The sequence below is a fragment of the Centroberyx gerrardi genome, chromosome 2, assembly GCF_048128805.1.
Source record: "Centroberyx gerrardi isolate f3 chromosome 2, fCenGer3.hap1.cur.20231027, whole genome shotgun sequence".
Classification (NCBI taxonomy): Eukaryota; Metazoa; Chordata; class Actinopteri; order Beryciformes; family Berycidae; genus Centroberyx; species Centroberyx gerrardi.
This window is the reverse complement of record NC_135998.1, coordinates 15132630-15151110: the sequence shown is the minus strand read 5'-3', so window position 1 is coordinate 15151110 and position 18481 is coordinate 15132630. Positions and strand designations below refer to the sequence as shown.

The window sequence follows — 18481 nt, the reverse complement described above, 5'->3', positions numbered from 1 at the left end:
TCAAAAAAGCAAAATCATAATACCTGGTCTTTTAAAATATAAAAAATTTGCAGAAAAATGCCCGTGTTGACCCTAATGACAGTATTGCATTCATAGAAATATGAATGCAATAATGTTATGACAATTTTAGCAGAGCACAAAATTAATATCATTTCAAGATTCACATTTGTGTTAATAATTTATTATTGATTCCCAATTTGTGAGGAACCGCTCCATTGTAGCCTACATGACAAATTATTTTGAGTCTATTTTGTGAGATAAGTTCTGTGTCTCTTTGACACAGAACTCTTTGAGTAACAGAAATGAAATATTACCATTATTATTATTCTGAAGAGCTGGTACAAGGTTAATTATCTCAGAGAGGATCTATCCTTTACTAAGAAGGATGGTGAAAGGAAATCTATTTGATTAGCTGAGTAGAAATAATTGATGTCCTTTAAGTTCTAAGAAATGAAAACCCAAACAGCACAAGAAACAAGAAACAGCACAACCAAATATAAAGGCCTTGTTCCCATTATTATAAATAACACTAAGCCCTCGCTTAAACATACAGTAGGAGCACAATACTGTGGCAGCGATATGAAGGAGGAAGAAACTGAATAATGAAGCCTCACTTTTATCCTGCTGCTCCTTGCAGGTGGGAAAGTCCACATCTGGATGACAGAAGGATGCCATGTATTCTTCCCTTTAGACAGATCTTTTTGTCATTTTCAAAGGAATAGTGGTGTTCTTTGTTCAATTTGCCTCTATAATGAGGGCTGGTACGGCTCCCTGCCTGGTGGTTTTTGCACCCTCAAACAGACAAATGGAGGTAGACTTCAGTAACTCAACCGAAATGAATTGAACACTAAAACCATCCATCTGGAAAGGCAAGGGAAATTCACACGCTTAACACAAAGTAATAGGCAACTCTTTGCTCTATTATAGAGGTCATGACACATATTTCATACCATTTTTTTTGGCATTACGGAAGCCTAAAGTACTTATTAAATACTACAGCAACTGTGTGTATTGGCTTATCGTTTAATGCTACCAGTTAATAATAGAGAAGAGAATAATAGAGAAGAATAGTGTCCAAGATCTGAGGAGCCAGTTTGTTGATCAGGTCAGCGAACGGTTCAGGATCAGGCAGTGGTGGAAAGAGTACTGAAATATCCTACTCAAGAAGAAGTATTGTTACTTTGCTGATATTTTACTTAAGTAGAAGTAAAAGTACTGGTGTAAAAATCTATTCAAGTAAAAGTAAAAAGTGTCTCATTTAAAATGTACTGAGAGTAAAAGTTACTTTTTAGAAGAAAGAATGTTGTTAATGTGATCTTTCCCATGCAATTCTAAAAGGATGAGAGGACAGAGTTCTTCCCATTGGAAAATTTGGAAATTACAACATAAAGTGCAAAGTAAAGCCAGATTACTCTTCTCTTCTTTCCTGACTGGCCGTTCACTGTGAATGGCTCCACAATTTGTCAGTTTACGTTGGTCCAGTTCCTGTTGCTTATGTTGAGCCGATAAAATGTGAACTCTGTAATGGATGTGATTTAAAATGTAGACAAGTGCAAGTCTTCAGTAAAAACGTACTTAAGTAAAAGTAAAATTACTGACTTTAAAAAATACTCAAAAAAGTGCGAGTACACAAAAAAGCTACTCGATTACAGTAATGTGACTGAAATGGGTGGCGAGAGTGAGAGAGCAATTAAATTAAAAATGCAGTCTGATACTGCCCAGCTTGACTTTGAGATACAAAATAATTTCTGAAAGTAGCAACAAAAATGAAGGAGGAAAATATCATCCTTTCACTCAGAGATAAAACCTAATATATGAGTATAATTGGTTTGTTTTCGATGAGAGAAAAATGAAGGGTGGCATGGAGACATGGCACTGATGTTATTGTATTGTTTACACATTACACTGTAAGTCAAATAGAATCACAAGTATTGATTTGTACCTAGTGGCCAATCATATTTGTTATCAAATCATCAGAAGCAAAACATGTTTTTTTGAGCTATAATGGATAAAACACAAGTAAGAAAGGAAATTATAAAAAATAACATGTAAATAACGCAAAGTTGCTCTTTTTGAAAGAGCATTCTGGTCTATTGAGGTCGTGGAGAAATTGGTCTCTCTGCCTTGGTGCCATTTCTACTTTTCATCTCTGAGGAAGCTGCAGCCGTCACTTGAATGCAAGTTGACATCTCTGATGTCTCGTCCTTTTGCATGAGCTGTATGGGCTGTGACATAATTCAGCTTTGATTTTGACAAAAGCATCTTCTGTAATTCTGTTTCGTGTGGTTTCCATGTGACAGCCTCCACGTCTTTGTCACTGCAGCTCACATCAAAGTTATCAGTTCCTCTGACTTGACGATATATAATACAGTAAGTATATTTTTTACATATTCTTCCTGTTTGACTTGCTGATGTACATTTGCACGACTTCTCATAATTCTGGTGTGTCTTGATTTAAGATGGCATAATTCTGGGGTGTAATCACAAAGTCACCAGCTATCTTAGCTGTGTGAAGTTGAGTGTGTGTGTTGGGAGGGGGGCCGTCACAAGCAGAGAGCAGCACACGCAAACTTCATCTTTAGCTTATCACAGTTTGCTCCCTTCAAATATACAGTTAGACCTGAGACCAAATGATGACCACCATTCTTTGGTTGTAACAAAAAAAAAAAAAGAATAGTAGTATGCTCATGTGAACGAACCTAGATCAATAATCTCCATGAACATGAGCTCAGTGATTTACTGGGTTTTCACTGAATGAGTGTGCTTTGACACATTCATATTTTGATATTACTCAGAATACTCAAGTATCCTGTTTATTAGTTGCTGCATATACTGTAAATACCATTTCCTGTTTACAATAACCCAGAAATGTTCATATTCATATTCATATAATAAGAAACTCAAATATGATAGCTGTGATAAGCAAAGTTGAGAGTTGAGATACTGCGGCATGTAAGCACATTATCCTGTTTGCTGTTGGCTTTTGCAGAGCCGTTGCAATAGTAATATTTGAAGTATTGTGTTTGTTCATGTATATAGGGATATTTATGAATGGGATAAGAGGATGAATGTGAACAGCTCATTCCCAATATGACCTAAAAGGAAAAATCCACCCTCGGGTGCTCTTACACTGTTAGTTATCATCTTTCTGTGATGTTCAATATGTTCCAGGAATTATTTTGTGATTTTCTTTTTTGTTGTACCTACTGTCCCTCGACCTGCCTCATCTTCTTCTGCTTCAGTTAGTGATTTCCTACTTTTACAGAATGACTTTCGACAACTCCAGAGAACGGGTAGGAACTTCTTGCTTCCAATCAAAGGTGGGTGTATGGGCATAAAAATACAGCTAGCTAGCCAACTAGTTCATGAACATTGGGGCATGTCTATGATCGCTGCTGCGCACCTTACTCAAAACTCAACATGTCTTGTGGCTGCATTGCATTCTGGTCTGTTGAGGCTACCGTCAGTGGAGAATTTGGTATCTCTGCCTCTTCTACGATGGATTTCTCCCAGTATGACTGTTGGTGCAAAATGGTGAGTCTAGACTGACACCAAAACCTGATGTTTACCGGCATCTACATTTGGCCAGTTATCTGTGGGAATAAGAATAATACATCACCAAACAACAAAATGGGCCCAGACATGCAAGGTACATCACCAGTAGCTGTTTTTTAACGGTGCTAAAAGTGTTTTAAGGTGGATGTATCCTCTAACTGGGATAGGAGCTTGTTTTGGGATCATGTTAGCTCATTTAAGCACACTGACAAAGTATAGTTATATATTATATGTATGTTATAGTTATATGTTATATGGGGTTTATATGATAATGACATACAAGAAAACAAGCAACTGAAGGGTTTCAGGAAAGGAAAAGAAGATTCCACTTCTTTCTGGTCAAATGACACAGTCGACTTCCTGACAATACTTGAGGTATAAAGCCAATTCCTCGTTTCCTTTATGTATTTTTTGTATTGTATGTACGTATGTGTTTTTTGTGTACTTCATCAATTGTCCAAGCAGCAACTATAGGGGAGGGGGGAGAGAGAAAGAGCCAAAATGGAGTCGTGAGAAGCTGTGGCAGTAAGGAAGGGTGAGGCTATTGGCACAAGGTCCTACTGACTACATTTTCACTTTCACTTTTCTTTCCATTATTGTAAACAAATGTAGATAATAAGGCAGAGGCATAGATGTCAATGAATGTCCTTGCACTTTCTACACAATAATCCTGTTTCTGAAAACACTGTATAAAAGCAGTTCATTTGAATGACACACCATTATTATTCTCCTATTATAATGTGCAGTGTATGTGTACACTGGACACACTATAGTTGCCGCAAATTCAAATAAGAATTTCTAGTAAAGAGACAAAAACTCTGTGAAAATAAAAGTGCCACTTTACTTTGACCATGATTAAAACAGTGTGACCAGAGAAAATCAACACATCAATCTCGCTGGGGCTCTGCCAGAACACATAATTGCTTTGAAAGCCTTAAAACTCTCTGAAGTGACTAAAGGAGACTTTCACCAGATGGACACAGTGGGTGGCTGTCTGTCTAATATGCTGATCGTTGTACAATCAGTCTGATGAAGGTCCAGGAGCTCCTCATATACAGATGCTGCTTCCTCCAGCTCGTATCCTCCAGAGTGAGCGCAGAGCCAGAAGGGGCCAAACCAGGTCTTGAAACTATGGAGGATAAAAACTACATACTCTACACATGAAAACGCATGTCTGTTGATAATGATACATATCCTCAGTTCTGTATGAAAGTCTGTATAACACTTGCTGAGTTCAATCTTGAGGGGCTTACATCAGTGGTTCTCAATGCGGGGTCCAAGGACCACCAGGGGTCCTTGAGGGGCTTCCAGGGGGTCCCCAGCAAATTGATGAATTGTTAAACTTCAGCATTATTTAATTCAAGAAGATAATACAAGAAGTTAACACAATTAGAGCATGTAGAAGAAATGTAGACTGTTTTGATCATAGTTTCACTGTTATCTCTCTACCTACAACACAGATAGTCAAGGAATTCTGGACAAAATCATATCTAACAATAAAAATATTCTCAGATTTGGGTCAGAATGGTGGTCCGTGGCTCTAATGTGGACTAAATTAGGGTCCTTGAAATAAGAAAAAGGTTGAGAATCACTGATTTACATAATCCAAGGCTAGAGGAAGAACTTGCTATAGATTCTAAACACTAAGAGTTTTGAGGAGAAACAAGATTGTTGATTACAGAATATTAAGTCTCTTCAGCTCAATGAAAAACATGACTCAATGTGTGCTGTACTATTCACAGACATTAACTATGCTGGTATATTCTTGTCCACTGCTCTGCTCAAACTAAAGCTTGCTCGAGACGAGGTTTGCAGAGTGGAGAGTGGTTTTGGCTCCACCCAGTGGTCACCTTGGGTATGAGATGGGGCTGTAAGTTTGTATGAGCTATGGGGCATCCTCCTTAGATTGATTAGGGCACGCTTTACTGCCTTCCAAATCAAGATAGCATCCCGTTAAAGTAATTGAATCAAATGACGCAGAGCTGACTCAACAAATGAGAAATTGCTACTAATTACACAAATGGACTTCAGTGGCTGGACAGTGATGAAAATGTCACACTGTGACAGCATCAGGAGGTGGAGGCCAATAACATCCATCTTTTATGTTCTTAAAGATGTGAGCTGCGTCTCTCTCTCTAACTAATACCACTAATTCAAGCCTTAACGCATAATCAATAAAACAAAACACAGGCGGGTGTAAAAGGTCACTGGTCTTTGGTTTAATCAGTATTACAAACAGTGAAATAAGGCATCAGGGTCAATCGGTGAAATGCTCAGGCCATGGAAAAAAACAGTGTGAGATAGAGTACAATCAACTACAAAGAAAAGCTAATTGCTGTGTTCGCAAAGTGAAGACACAACTGGATGATGTTGTGATGTTTCTACTGCTCTCCTCCACACAGCTCCAGCAGGATTTTGCGATAGTCTCCGGATGTGTCTCCCTACACAAAAGAAAGAAAGATCTGTAAGACTTCAGATGACCAGAAAAGACCACACACTGTAACTGTAGGGTTTAACAGAAATCAGTTTTATGGAGCCAAAGGGCTAATACTGTGATATTTTCATTCAGATTTTAAGGCTTTTAATGAAAGACCATATAATGATATTATTGAATATTATCCTCCTAAAATGAAAGAATGGTCATTGAAAAGTCATTTGAAAGTGTGAATACCTTCAGTTTCATAAAGTGATTGATTCTTGGCTTTCTTTCTTACTTAAACTTTAAGCAATTCTAACATTTTCTTGTCCTACGGAATATTATTTGAGCCAATCAAATGAAATAAACACAGTGATAAATTACAGTATGTCGCAGTACTGAACTGCAAGACTTAAGGCATTACAGAAAATTAGAATTGCATTATGCCCCGAGTACTGTTTGCTGGAAGCTCTGATATTTTCCACCACTAGTAGCCAGTGCCGCACCTTGATGAAGGAATGGAGAGTCTTCCCATACATCTTGAAGAACTCCACCTTAATGTCCAACATATCAATCTCCGCTCTGGAAACCATTATTCTGATGAGGACGCTGTCTGTGGTGCCCATCCCCTGAGAGGAGGAGAGACAAACTGTGTGTTCATACTTCACTAAACGCATGGAAATAACAATGTTCCTGTCTGAGTGGTTTTAATGATCATGTAAGTACTAGAGCAGATATTAGTTATTACATTCATAATACCCCTACACAATTCATAAACATGCATGTAATACATTTATGAACAAGAGAGAGAGAGAAATTATTATTCTACAGTTTAGTATTATTTGTATAGCACTCGTCACAAGCCACTTAATAGGTTTTGAAGTATCATTTTAAAATGTACTTTAAAAAGAAAGGGTGAAATAAGAGGAGAGGCCTAATTTTAAAGGAATAAATGTTTCTGTTGTCCACGTTTTGCACTGATTACCTGAACTCAATATTTGTTTACCTTCATTGATTTGTATAATCGCTCTGCAAAGAATGCCGGCTTGTTCTTCACGCATTTCACTGCAAAGCAAAAAAACCAAAAACAAAAGCAAAACAGTACATAAGACGCAATGCTTTTAGAATAGTAATACAATACATTTAATTGAGTAATGTGCCAAATCTAAAAATCTGAAGCTCAATGTTTTCACAAGTGTGCACTTACTAGACATACACACATACATACTAGATCTTCAATGGCCCTGTGCACCGAACCTCAAACATTTGCCTCCTGTTACTTTGAATTAGATTTGAACTATCTGTGAGTTCCTAATTTTTTTGATTTTGGCGACATCTTTGGTGCCAAGCGGTCACTGCTGTGGTGTTTCTGCACTGCACTTCCCAGAGATCACGTCACAATCAAAGTGTCACCAGTACTGTGACGTCTTTTTCCTTGGATTTTTCTGCTGATGAAGTTTGAGGTCCTGTAGGTGCCGCTCTTTTCTTTGTCTGTTCGCGGCTCATGCTCAACTACTGAGTTCTTCTTCTATTTATTCTACACAATCTGCTCCCAGAAACATGAATTTCACTACCTATGCAGCGGGAAAGATCTATCAGTCACCGGGTGTTAAAATAGGTTGAATCACTATTCACTATCAATCAGCAATACAGAGTATCAAAATGGTCATATATTTATAGGAAACAGATTATTAACGTAAATTAGATTAGAAGAGACAGACCTATTGCCAAGAAGACATCCTCCAGACATCCAGACATCTCCCTCTTAATGCTGTCCTCGATGTCTCTTCCAGAAATCTTCTGATACTCCGCGAACACTGAAGGAGAGAGGAAAGCATATAAATATTTGGGGAGATAGAATAAGTTGATCACAGTCTCCTGTTGTCCCAGTCTGCAACCCCCCCCCCCCCCCCCCCCCATCTCCATACACCTTGGATTGCACTCTGCATTCATCTCCATGCTCATAATATGAACATAATGTAAACATACAGTACATGCTGTGAGACTGTGAAGGCCAACTCTCTGCTTTCTGCTGTGTTCATATTAAACACACTTGCACTCTGTTTTTCATTTATACTAGATGCTATGCTTGCATGTACTGGAGTGGTAGCCTGTTTTTTACTTGGATTCTTACTTCAGCTTCACCTGGGTTGGTTAAGTCTGACATTGCCTGTATGTTAAGGTCTGGTTGGCTGTATGCTTCGGTGCTTATTGCGAAATTTGCCTATGGCTTAGAGTAAAGTTTGTACTGGGTGCATTTGAAAACGTCACAATGCTGTAAGCTGCAGGCCGGGGCATATTGCCGCTTTGTGTAAATACACAAATAGGGTTGCCACCCATCCTGGATAATCCAGAATCGTTCCTTAATGAAGAGCAAGATGTTGCGTTCCTTAATGAGTCAATATGGAACACAATTTGTTCTGTCTTTTGCTAGTTGAGCGACCAAAGTGAGAAATACACAATTATGAATAATAATGAAATCAGTTTCATCATAAAACATGTCCATAAAAAGCTAATTTTAATGACAAAAACTGCAGCCTGCAGGCAGCTCTCTGTCCTCAGTGTGCTTGCTCACTCTGTGACAGTGTGTGTGTCCTCATTGGCTGTTGCCAGGTTACGGAGTCGCATGCATGAGGAGGGGGAAGGGGTTGGGGGGTTGGGGGGTTGAGGGGGGGTTGAACTGAGATTTAAAAATGGCCTCTTCCTCTTCTTCAAATGCAACAGATTGTAAAGATGTCGCTGTGAATGTGAAGCCGAATGTTCGTGGCTTTAAGTGTGGGAGAGAATGAACCCAAGGCGAACTGCAAAGTGAGCTGCAGGGAGTTTCTGTCGCCTGTAGAGGAACACGTGACGCTAAGCAACACGCTTCAGGAAACGGCCCGCAGCTATTTCGCAATTTCTGCCACCACAGGCATCACATGAAGCTGATATTGTAATGAGATTTCACTTGTCTGCTTTTATTTTATGTTTGGAATATGAAAACAGGTTTTTGTGTGTGTGTCTATTCGTGTATGTCGTAATAATGTCATTGTTGTAGTTCTACACACTGGCAGTGCATCATACTATCACACTACTGCAGAAAATGTACATTGTGTACAATCTGTCATTCATGCTATTCGATTAATGATCATGATTCCAGTAACTATGATTACTAATACTGAACAACTAAACAATGCTTGACTAATCATGGAAATGACTGTTCCTGTCTCAGTGGTTTTAATGATCATGTAAATATTAGAGCAGATATTAGTTATTACATTCATAATGCACAGCCTACACAATTTATAAACAGACAAGTCATATATTTATGAATGAGAGAGAGAGAGAAATAAGGGGAGAGGATAGGCCTACTTTTAAAGGACTAAATGTTGCTGTTGTCCATGTTTTGCACTGATTAACTGAACTCAATATTTTTGTTATTGTTAATACATAATACATTTTTAATAAATTGAAAGATTATTTGCCAATATAAAGCACTATAACTATAAATGTGGGTACATTTTATCTGCAATTAGTATTCTACTTTGACAAGCTTACAGTACCATTATACATGCTCACATTATGTGCATTGGAAGCAGGACCAAAGGGAGGGACACGCCCATTTGTCATCCATGAAGATTTTGATTTCCCCTCATTGTATGTTGAGCAGCAGAACATGGAGGCACCAAACATCAAACACTACAGGAGGCCGATGGGGATAAACTTAAGATTTGGCTAAATACTTCTCTCAAATGTCTCCAGAACTGAGCATTTAAAAAAAAAAAATCATTCCGGTGCCATGTGCCCACGCACCCCTCAGTAGGTTATATGTTCCATATTTTAATTTGATAAATGTGGCAACCCTATTCATAAATAAAGTAGAGTGTTAGCTCCTCAAATCACCACACGAGGTCACTAAAACCCCCAGTGTCTTCTACATGACTTCTGTAGCAAATTTAATGTTTGACTTAAGTTTAAGGAAAAGGAAGTAAAGGGAAGTACATTCTCCTGATCCACATCACTAATATATGACGGTTTATGATTTATGATGTAGTTTTTTAACTGTCAGATCATTATCTTTGTGTATATGTAATAAAAAATACCTCGTAGCAGATGTTTTTGGTTCCTCACACAGAGCACAGTGAGGAACTTCACCTCATCGGTTCCCCATCGAGCCTCTCCAGCTTCATAGATATCCTACAACCACAGCAAAGAAAAAAAAAAAAAAAAAACACAGTTCAGATTGTGAAGCATAACCAAAACATAGAGTATACTTCCATCCAGACATCTGAGTCCTTACCTTGGCATCTTGCACAGCCTGGGCCTCATCCACTGTGGTGCTTTCATCCCGCCCAGCCTGACGAGCAGAACACACAACAGCTTTACAAAACAGCTAGTACAGTACAGTATGTGTCAAAACAAAACACAAGGCATTATGGGTGGGTTTTTTTTTTTTAAAGCAGAAGTGATGACTGACTTCTTTCTTAAACAAATAATCTGCATTTCCTCCAAAACCTTTTCACCCCATGACTTTTCACACATTATCTTGTGCAACAAAAAATGTCACATGAAATGATGAACAATGTTTTTCCAGCAGGACCATTTTGGCCTGTTAAAGCTGTATTTTCCTTTTATTCGAATTTTATACTTTTACTTACATTTCTAGAATCTCCTTTCTACTTTATAATAGTGCATGAATGTGGAAAATGTCAAGGTGGGTGAAAAAGTTTTTGAATGAGTGCAATATTTGATTTGATCTACAGGAATGTGCCATTAAGAAAAGGTTCTCAGAAAGCGTATTACGTTCCAAGGTAAGAAAGGTCGGAGGTTGATGTTTGCTCACCGTAAGTAAAGACACCAAAACTCTCTGAAACATTCCAGATGTGTCCCCACATACATCATCTTCCAGGCTCTTCTCATGCTCTATCATGAATAAGATAATACAAAAAGTAAAAACACAAAGCATGGAGCCCAAAGCCCAGAAGTTAGAAATCATAGTTTCTAACAGATTTGAAAAAGTTCTGTGGTTTGGCAAGCATTCAAATATTTATTAGATGAATACAATTAAAATATTATCTATATAATCTATGCAAAGACTGCTATATCTGTACATGTAAGTGATATCACACAAGCCATGCACCATAAGAAGCTATTTATCCCAGCTGACAGACAAAGCCATTTAAAAAGACCACTTGAAACTACTTGATGAATGTTGTCATTGCATGCATAGAGAAACAAATAAGCATATACTGTCTCATAGAGAGCACCTCTGGCCTTTATGAATAATTTATATCATGCATTGTTTTCAAATTGTGGGTTTCATTGTATCTCCAAAGGCTCAGAAACTGATACACAATATCGGATATCATACACAAGCCATAGGCACCGACAGGCATTGACACATATCATGACCCAATAATGGAAACTCTTGTTCGTTCTATAAAAAGAACTCCGTTACCTTTCTGATAGAATGCATTGATGGTTTTTATTTCAGGGTTTGTCCTTGAAGCGAGAATATCGATCAGACAGGCCTCTTCTGTTCCAGCACCCTGAGATCAAGCAATACAGGCAGGCGTCATTAAGATATTAAGACACTGGACACATGAGATACGTTCAGTCAGGACAACTCATGTTTTGATATTAATCCGTTTATAAATGGTTATGACATTGCAATAAGTTTGGTTTTGGCGGAATAGATCTGCTTTTATGGCTCGCTGCTGCACATGCATTAGACCAGTGGTTCTCAACGTGGGGTCCGGGGACCAGCAGGGATCCTTGAGGGGGTTCCAGGGGGTCCCCAGCAAATTGATTAATTGTTAAACTTGACCACTAGAAGTTAACACAATTAGAGATTGTAGAAGAATGACTGTTTTGATCATAGTTTCACTGTTATCTCTGACTACAATACAGATAGTCATGGAATTCTGGACAAAGTTGTATCTAAAATAATAAAAAATATTCTCAGATTTGGGTTCGAGAGACAAAATCTCATCAAATGGGGGTCCGTGGCCCTAATGTGGACTAAATTAGGGGTCCTTGATATGAAAAAGGTTGAGAATCATTGCATTAGACTTTAGTCAAGGAGTACAGGTGGGTGAACGAAAGCATCAAGGCTTTCATGACAGCAGGCAACAGCAGCAGAGTGGCAGCCTGCACAGCGAGCTAAACTGTGAGTGAGTACGTGTCATTTAAAAGGCTTGACATTAGCGTGTGTGTAGGTTGATTGGTTCACTTGTAAAGGCGTGCGGGTTTGATAGTCCGATCACCTGAGGACGGCCAGCTCGAGTTTCCTGCCTGAACTTGCGTTGGTCATTTAATCAACAAAGTAGCTAAAAAAAACAAACAGGTGAATTAGAAGCTCTGACCTAAATTGCGTTTCTCAGCTCTGACCTTAATTGCGTTTCTCAGCTCGTAGGCGTCGTAAACAGGCGCCAACATCAGCAGACCCAGAACCACCTTCTCAAAGTTCCCACTCAGCTCTGAGCTCAGATCATCAGCGAGGTCCTGCAGGCAGACAGGAGCAGACGGATCAACGGGACAGACAGTCAAGCAGCACAAGAGGGGAATCTATCTGGTATTGAATCCATTAAGTACTGAATGGTTAAAGAATGTAATGCATGTTGAGTATTTTGGACGCTGAAACAAGTTAATAATGGTGTTATGTCAGATCTTGTGTTTCCAGGGGAACATCAGTCATGACATCAGACATTCCAGGCACCAGACTGCTGGTTCCACTAGAGGGTGTGGTTGCTGGACACAGTGCTGTGAACAGAGAGGCTCTTCTGTACAACCTTCCCTACGACCACATCTGGGCGTCGACCGTGTGCAACATGACTCACTCTTTCTGACCGAGGAGATCCCACTCGTAATCTTTGCCCTCCTCTGTGGCTTCCTCGTTCCCCCGTTGTACCTTTCAGATAACTTTATCGACAACTTACCGTGCGCCGCACACTGGGCTAGTCGTTATCTCACCATGTCAGTAGAATAAACATGCCAGACCTCCCTTTTGGTTAATATATTGAATCAGATTATCATGCAGTAAAGAAACTGCCATTCTGTAGCATACTTCTGTGGTTTCAGCATATCCTTTATACAATGGGATGTTTGTTTTTATTTTATTACATATTACAAGATTACAAGGCCTTCTCTGTCCCGCTCTTTGTTTACACGTAGTAGATATTTCTGCTTTAGAGTTAATGGTTAACTCGCACGTTATCAGGAGAGTGTTAATACAACCAAAACCGGAAAAATACACAGAGGTACACACTGGAATAGATAGGAGATGACACATCTAATCCTCATTCAAATTTCTCTGCTACTCTCACACCTCTGCTTGATGCATTTTTGTTTATCATGCAGACACAATGTCATTCATAAAGAGACTGCGCCTGAGTACAGCTCAGTCAAAGTAGTACCTCTCACCTTGCCCACTGTTTGTTTGTAGGCCTCTTTGATGCGCTGCCTCTGAGCGATAGTGCGGTGCGCGAGGACCTCAATGACCGCCGCCTCATCGGTGCCTGCAAAAAAATATCAAAATATCAAATCCCATCACCGCTATTAACCGATATTACTCACATTCAATATCCAAAACTGGATGGATCATGTATTCCTATTCTTGGAACTCAATTCATTAACAAGGGTTCAGCCAAAGTTAAAATGTTTAGGACCAAGAATCAGGCACCAGTGTAATGAGATGATCCTAACACACAGTTGTTTGTCAGCGCTGGTATAAAAACCATCTGTTTGCAATACAGCTCAAACTAGTCAGAGTCAGGAGGAGATGATTACACTCGGAAACCCTAACAGCATCAACATTCCTCACCAAAAATTTGCTGATTGAGAAAAATTGTGATCGTTACATACTTCTGAAAAGTTTATTAGGACGTTGTTCGCTGCATGGTATATACTTTGCTAACATGGTTTCACAACAATGGAAGCAGTAATGGGATTAATGTATTACTTTTGCATGATCAGCAGTATCAAGATTAATTTTCCTTCCCACATAAAGGAGAGAGGAGAAAGTTTTATGGGGCAATGTTTCAGAGTGAGGGAAAGTGCAAGGACACACTCAGCAGAATGAATAAGGCCATATCATGAAAACAGACATGTTTAAAGTTGTCATGACAACACCAGCACTGAAAAACACTAAATTAGGTTTTGAAACTTTCCTGGAGAGGAGGGAAACCCAAGAGAAGAAGCATCACATTTTTTCCTGGTAGCATGTAGTCTTAATGACCGCTGTAAAACATCACTTTGGCTAAGGATGGTTTCTGGACAGCAGCTGCTGGATCACTCACCAGCTCCCTTCATCGCTGATCTCAGCCTCTGGGCGTCCTCGTCTGCGTTGAACCCAGCCGCCTCGGTCAAAGTTCCACGCTTTCCAATCTGATCAAAGATAATCAATTATAAATCACAAAATTATAACCTTTCCCAATCTAAAAAGAAACAAGACATAAAGCTCACATGCTGCAGAAAATGTGCTTCTATTAAATGTAATTCATGTGTAGTAAAGTGTCAGATATCATGTATCAGAAACAGAAGGATTTTCTAAGTTCAACAAAGTTTGAGAGCTGTGAAATCTCTTTTTGAGGCTTTCGTTTTTTATGCAAAACTTTATTAAACCAATAAGAAAATAATTTCCACAACCAACCACATGAAAACAACGTGTCCAGTGTCAAACTAGTAATGCAAATAAATGTTACATGACCATTCCCTCCCACTCCTTTCACCATGCACAGGTGGTAGCTATGGAAGAGACTCACCGCTGCCATTGTAAACAGAGTGTGGGTTTCCGAGCTTGAGATGAAGCTGCAAAAGAAGAAACGGCAACTAAGTAAATTGCTAATAGTATATTTTCAATGCACACTCACTCGCACTCTGCAGACTGGGTTGGTCATCACTAATCGAGTTTCAAAAGCACAGGAGAACTGAACTGCAGCATCAAGATAAGGGGAAGGAAACTCAGTCTCAGTTTCGAATTGGCGCCCACTACCCTCTGATCAATATTGTATGCAATTCATCTGCTCAGAAAGGGTTTTCCCTCGCACACATTTGGTTATGGGCTCTCTTGTGTGTCCGTCGGGGCAGCTGTCCAGAGCCAATCTCGTTAAGCTGCCGCACTGGAAAGCGCACCTGTAATTACTCCACTGATAGGAAGGGCAAAGGGCAGCGAGCTTTACTCCACCTGTTGTCCGGCCGGCAGAGATCAACTTACCCATTGAGACAGTCATCATATATCTGCCAAAATCCAGCCAGTAAAGAAAAATATCGACAAGACCATTAAGTTTATAAGTTGTAATGCTGGAGAAGGCGTGTGCCTTATGGATGCAGCCCTGACCTTTGTAAATTAACAGAATTTCCCTCCATTTACATTTAGCCTTTTATTACTGCTAATCAGATACAAGATACAAGAAGGAGGCAACTGTCCTGAGTTGACGACAGAGAGCTAATCAAGTACTTAGCCTAAACTTAGTCTGTGTATAGGCCAACAGACCACACCTGAGTGGTTTGTGGTGTAAATACAGTGCAGGGAGTCCTACACAAACCTGTCACTGAAAGGGTGGCTCCTATTGCTAGAACACAAGTAGGGTAAATGTATGTGAAATCCTCTTCTTAATAAAGAAAGAAATGGCTTATTTACTCAGGTAAATGTAAATACAGGTATGGATAATATATACCTAACACTGTATTCAAAATTTCATTGCGCCACAAGCATTTCATTGCACTGTTTGCCCTGTGTAGGCTGTGTATATGATAAATAACTTCTGTAAAAGTACTGAAGTATTTGCTATTAATACACACATTCCATATTTCAGCGCTTGGGAGCAGTCAGTCAATCAGGATACATGAATCTGCCAAACGTATGTTAGGAGTTACTTATAGGCGTCCAATTATCCTGGCTCTGATTGCTTCACGTTTGGTTAGTGGGCTGTAACTTGGAAAGTAAAGCCTACAGTATGCATCATTTACATATTTAGGCTACTTTAATTTGTTTTTTATGCTTTTTCTTCAAAGCAAGACTCGTGGAATACAAATCTATTTCCTTGTAAATTGAGCAATAGTAAAAAATAACAGTCATGAACACTCAATGTTCTACCATTTTAGTACACTTGTAATATCATTTTCAAACAATCGTCGGAGTTGTTAACTACACATAAGTCCCATAACACACATCAAGACTGTGTATCTTTCGGGATTACCTGTACGAAAAGATAAAGTGCAAAAAAGACCGTATTGGAAAAGTGATTCAGGAAACAGAGCCGTGGCAGAGCTAAGTTGGCATGAAGTTCAGTTACTGCGGGCACACCCTTCAGACGAGCCGCGGCAGCCTGAGCTCCGCTGCGAAATCTTTTCGACAAACCACATCCAAATCTGACGGATCACAAACTGAGCTTGATCTTACCTGTGTGGGAGACGATTTGTCGTACGGAGCCCTGAAAGGTGTGGGAGAGTGTCGATATTCCAGGAAACCAATGTTATAACCTAGGCTACTGCTCACGTCCCACCCCTTGGATGCAAATTTTTTACAGCCAGGATTACGGCTCTGCCTCCTTTTTCACACACACACACACACACACACACACACACACACACACACACACACACACACACACACACACACACACACACACACAAGCAAGCTACGACACCATACGGGGGGAGGGGAGGCTGCAGCTGCGTTTTCAACTACATTACCCATAATTCCAGTCGCCCGTTAACAGCAACAGCTAGGATGTTGCGATATTGCTGGCAGCCAAAGATTGCTGTGGTTGCAGAGATTAGGTTAGGTAGAAATCTCTTTCTCATATTTTAGTAGATGTCAAATTGTATGGCTCTACATTTGCAGCGACAACTGCAATAGAATTAGGCTTCAATTTCCCGTCGATCTTGCGGTTATTTGTGCTGCAAAAAACTAGCTTGCGCTAATGCGTTAGCTAACTAAAATCATAGTTTTATTGTAAATGGAAACAATTAACTAGATAGACAGCTATGTGGCTATCAGCTGCTTGCTTCACCTAACTGAGGATGGGAAAATATCTTCGGGTATCTCACAAGTTGCACAGCGGACCCAACGCATTTGAAGATATTATCTTCAGAGGATAACCTGGATAACCTTACACGAAATGTCATAGCGCGTAAGTAGCTAGCACTTAGCTAGCTTGGTAATGGCTGGAAGAGATGGAGAAGGACCTAATGTTATCATCAGCAGCAGCCATCCATGAACAGCTGGATAGGTAAAGAAATACTTTCCCCAGAGATGATAGCCTTCTAGATGGTGTAAATCACTTATATAACAGCTAGCCACAATCGTTCTGTTACTAACTCGCCTGTCTGCCAAGCAAATGGGAAATTTGCCACAGAAAATCTGGGTTGTCTCAACATCATCATAAGTGACAAAGACATCACTGCATGTTTTGAATCTGCAAATAGACTCGCAGCGTCGGATCTGTTAGGTTACATTCTGACCTGGATTATCCATTAGTGCGATTCAGTGCACTGGAAACAAGAAGCTCGTCCCTGTGTGTGTGATTGAAACCACAAATACTCCTGTCAGTCGACAACATGAGGAAGTTCTTTGATTCTCGTCGGGAGTTGGTCAGCTCCGGGCCCGGTTCTGGAGGGGGCGGTGGGAGCACTGGATCCAGCCATGCAGGTGGAAATTTCATTGGACGAGCCTTTACTATCGGCCGGCACCAAGTCACTGTTGAAGAGATAATTGCCGAAGGTAAGAAGGAGACTCATTGAGCAGATGATGCCAAAAATGTTGTTGCATGCATGTTGTTGAAGCAAGAGTATATGATGTGTGTCGTGCATGCTCAAGCCAGGAGGATATGTCACACTGACATGCCAGTGTCGATAGAGGGATGCAACCTTATTCTCCTTATTCTCATTACCACCATACCCACTGGAGTGATGGATCTTACATGGATGCAAATCAGAGGCCTAGTGTCTTCTGTCACAACAGTTTTCCTGTTGGCTATTTTAAGGTTCAGAAGTGCGATCTGGGAGATGGAGACATACCTGGCACCTGACAGTTCTGTTGTTGTTGGGGCAGTTACTGAATTTGGCAATCCCTGTGACTCATATAAGTCATCCATATCAAAAGAATGAAGGACTAGTGTAGACAGATCTTACATGATTCATTTTTAAGTGATCATAGATGCCAGTGGTACTTCTAATCTAATTTTAAGACAGTGAGACGGAGACCAAATTTCTGATGTTGGAGAAAAGGCCTCTGTAGCCTAGTGGTATCTCCGGTCTTGTGCTCTTTTGTCGGCTGGTCAAGGCTTTATGCCACTGGCCAACAAACTAGTCATTTTAGAACCAATTTTATTTATAATGTCAAAACTCCCATGATAATCATAATCTAGGTTTTGATGTTTTGCTTTCTGGAGTAGTAGGTAAAACAGTTTCCTGTTTAACAACCTGTGACAGTCCCTAGTAGTTTTGTGCACACACAGTATGGCGTGTGTTCTAAAGCAAGTGTGTGAACGATAAAATAAATGAATATTGCAGTGTCTGCTCCATGCT

The 18481-nt window shown here is 39.8% G+C and overlaps 2 protein-coding genes across 3 annotated transcripts in view; one reads left to right on the top strand and one right to left on the bottom strand.

Annotated features, from left to right (window-relative positions):
* Positions 1 to 5747: 5747 nt before the first annotated feature.
* On the bottom strand, positions 5748 to 16496 carry anxa4 (annexin A4). Its single transcript, XM_071913502.2, has 13 exons — positions 16353 to 16496; positions 14713 to 14758; positions 14248 to 14335; positions 13373 to 13467; positions 12341 to 12454; positions 11409 to 11499; positions 10794 to 10873; positions 10251 to 10307; positions 10054 to 10147; positions 7693 to 7788; positions 6978 to 7036; positions 6478 to 6600; positions 5748 to 5996 (listed from the first exon to the last, which is right to left on the bottom strand). Exons 2-13 carry the CDS (start codon positions 14719 to 14721, stop codon positions 5937 to 5939), a joined length of 966 nt encoding a protein of 321 aa, XP_071769603.1. The 5' UTR covers positions 14722 to 14758; positions 16353 to 16496; the 3' UTR covers positions 5748 to 5936.
* A 235-nt stretch (positions 16497 to 16731) lies between these two features.
* Positions 16732 to 18481, top strand: part of aak1b (AP2 associated kinase 1b) — a 32028-nt gene continuing 30278 nt past the window's right edge. For both annotated transcript variants that reach the window (XM_078287024.1, XM_078287027.1), the window contains exon 1: positions 16732 to 17675. In XM_078287024.1, the coding sequence (XP_078143150.1) occupies positions 17513 to 17675 (163 nt within the window). In that variant the 5' untranslated portion in view covers positions 16732 to 17512. The remainder of the gene's footprint in view (positions 17676 to 18481) is intronic.

What these genes read in the sequence shown, in the direction of transcription:
- anxa4 (XM_071913502.2), bottom strand. An exon ending in TTTTGGTGTCTTTACTTACG is followed by an intron (nt 10,308 to 10,793) that starts GTGAGCAAACAT and finishes TCTGCTCGTCAG; the next exon opens with GCTGGGCGGGATGAAAGCAC. An exon ending in GGATGTCTTCTTGGCAATAG is followed by an intron (nt 7,037 to 7,692) that starts GTCTGTCTCTTC and finishes TTTGCTTTGCAG; the next exon opens with TGAAATGCGTGAAGAACAAG.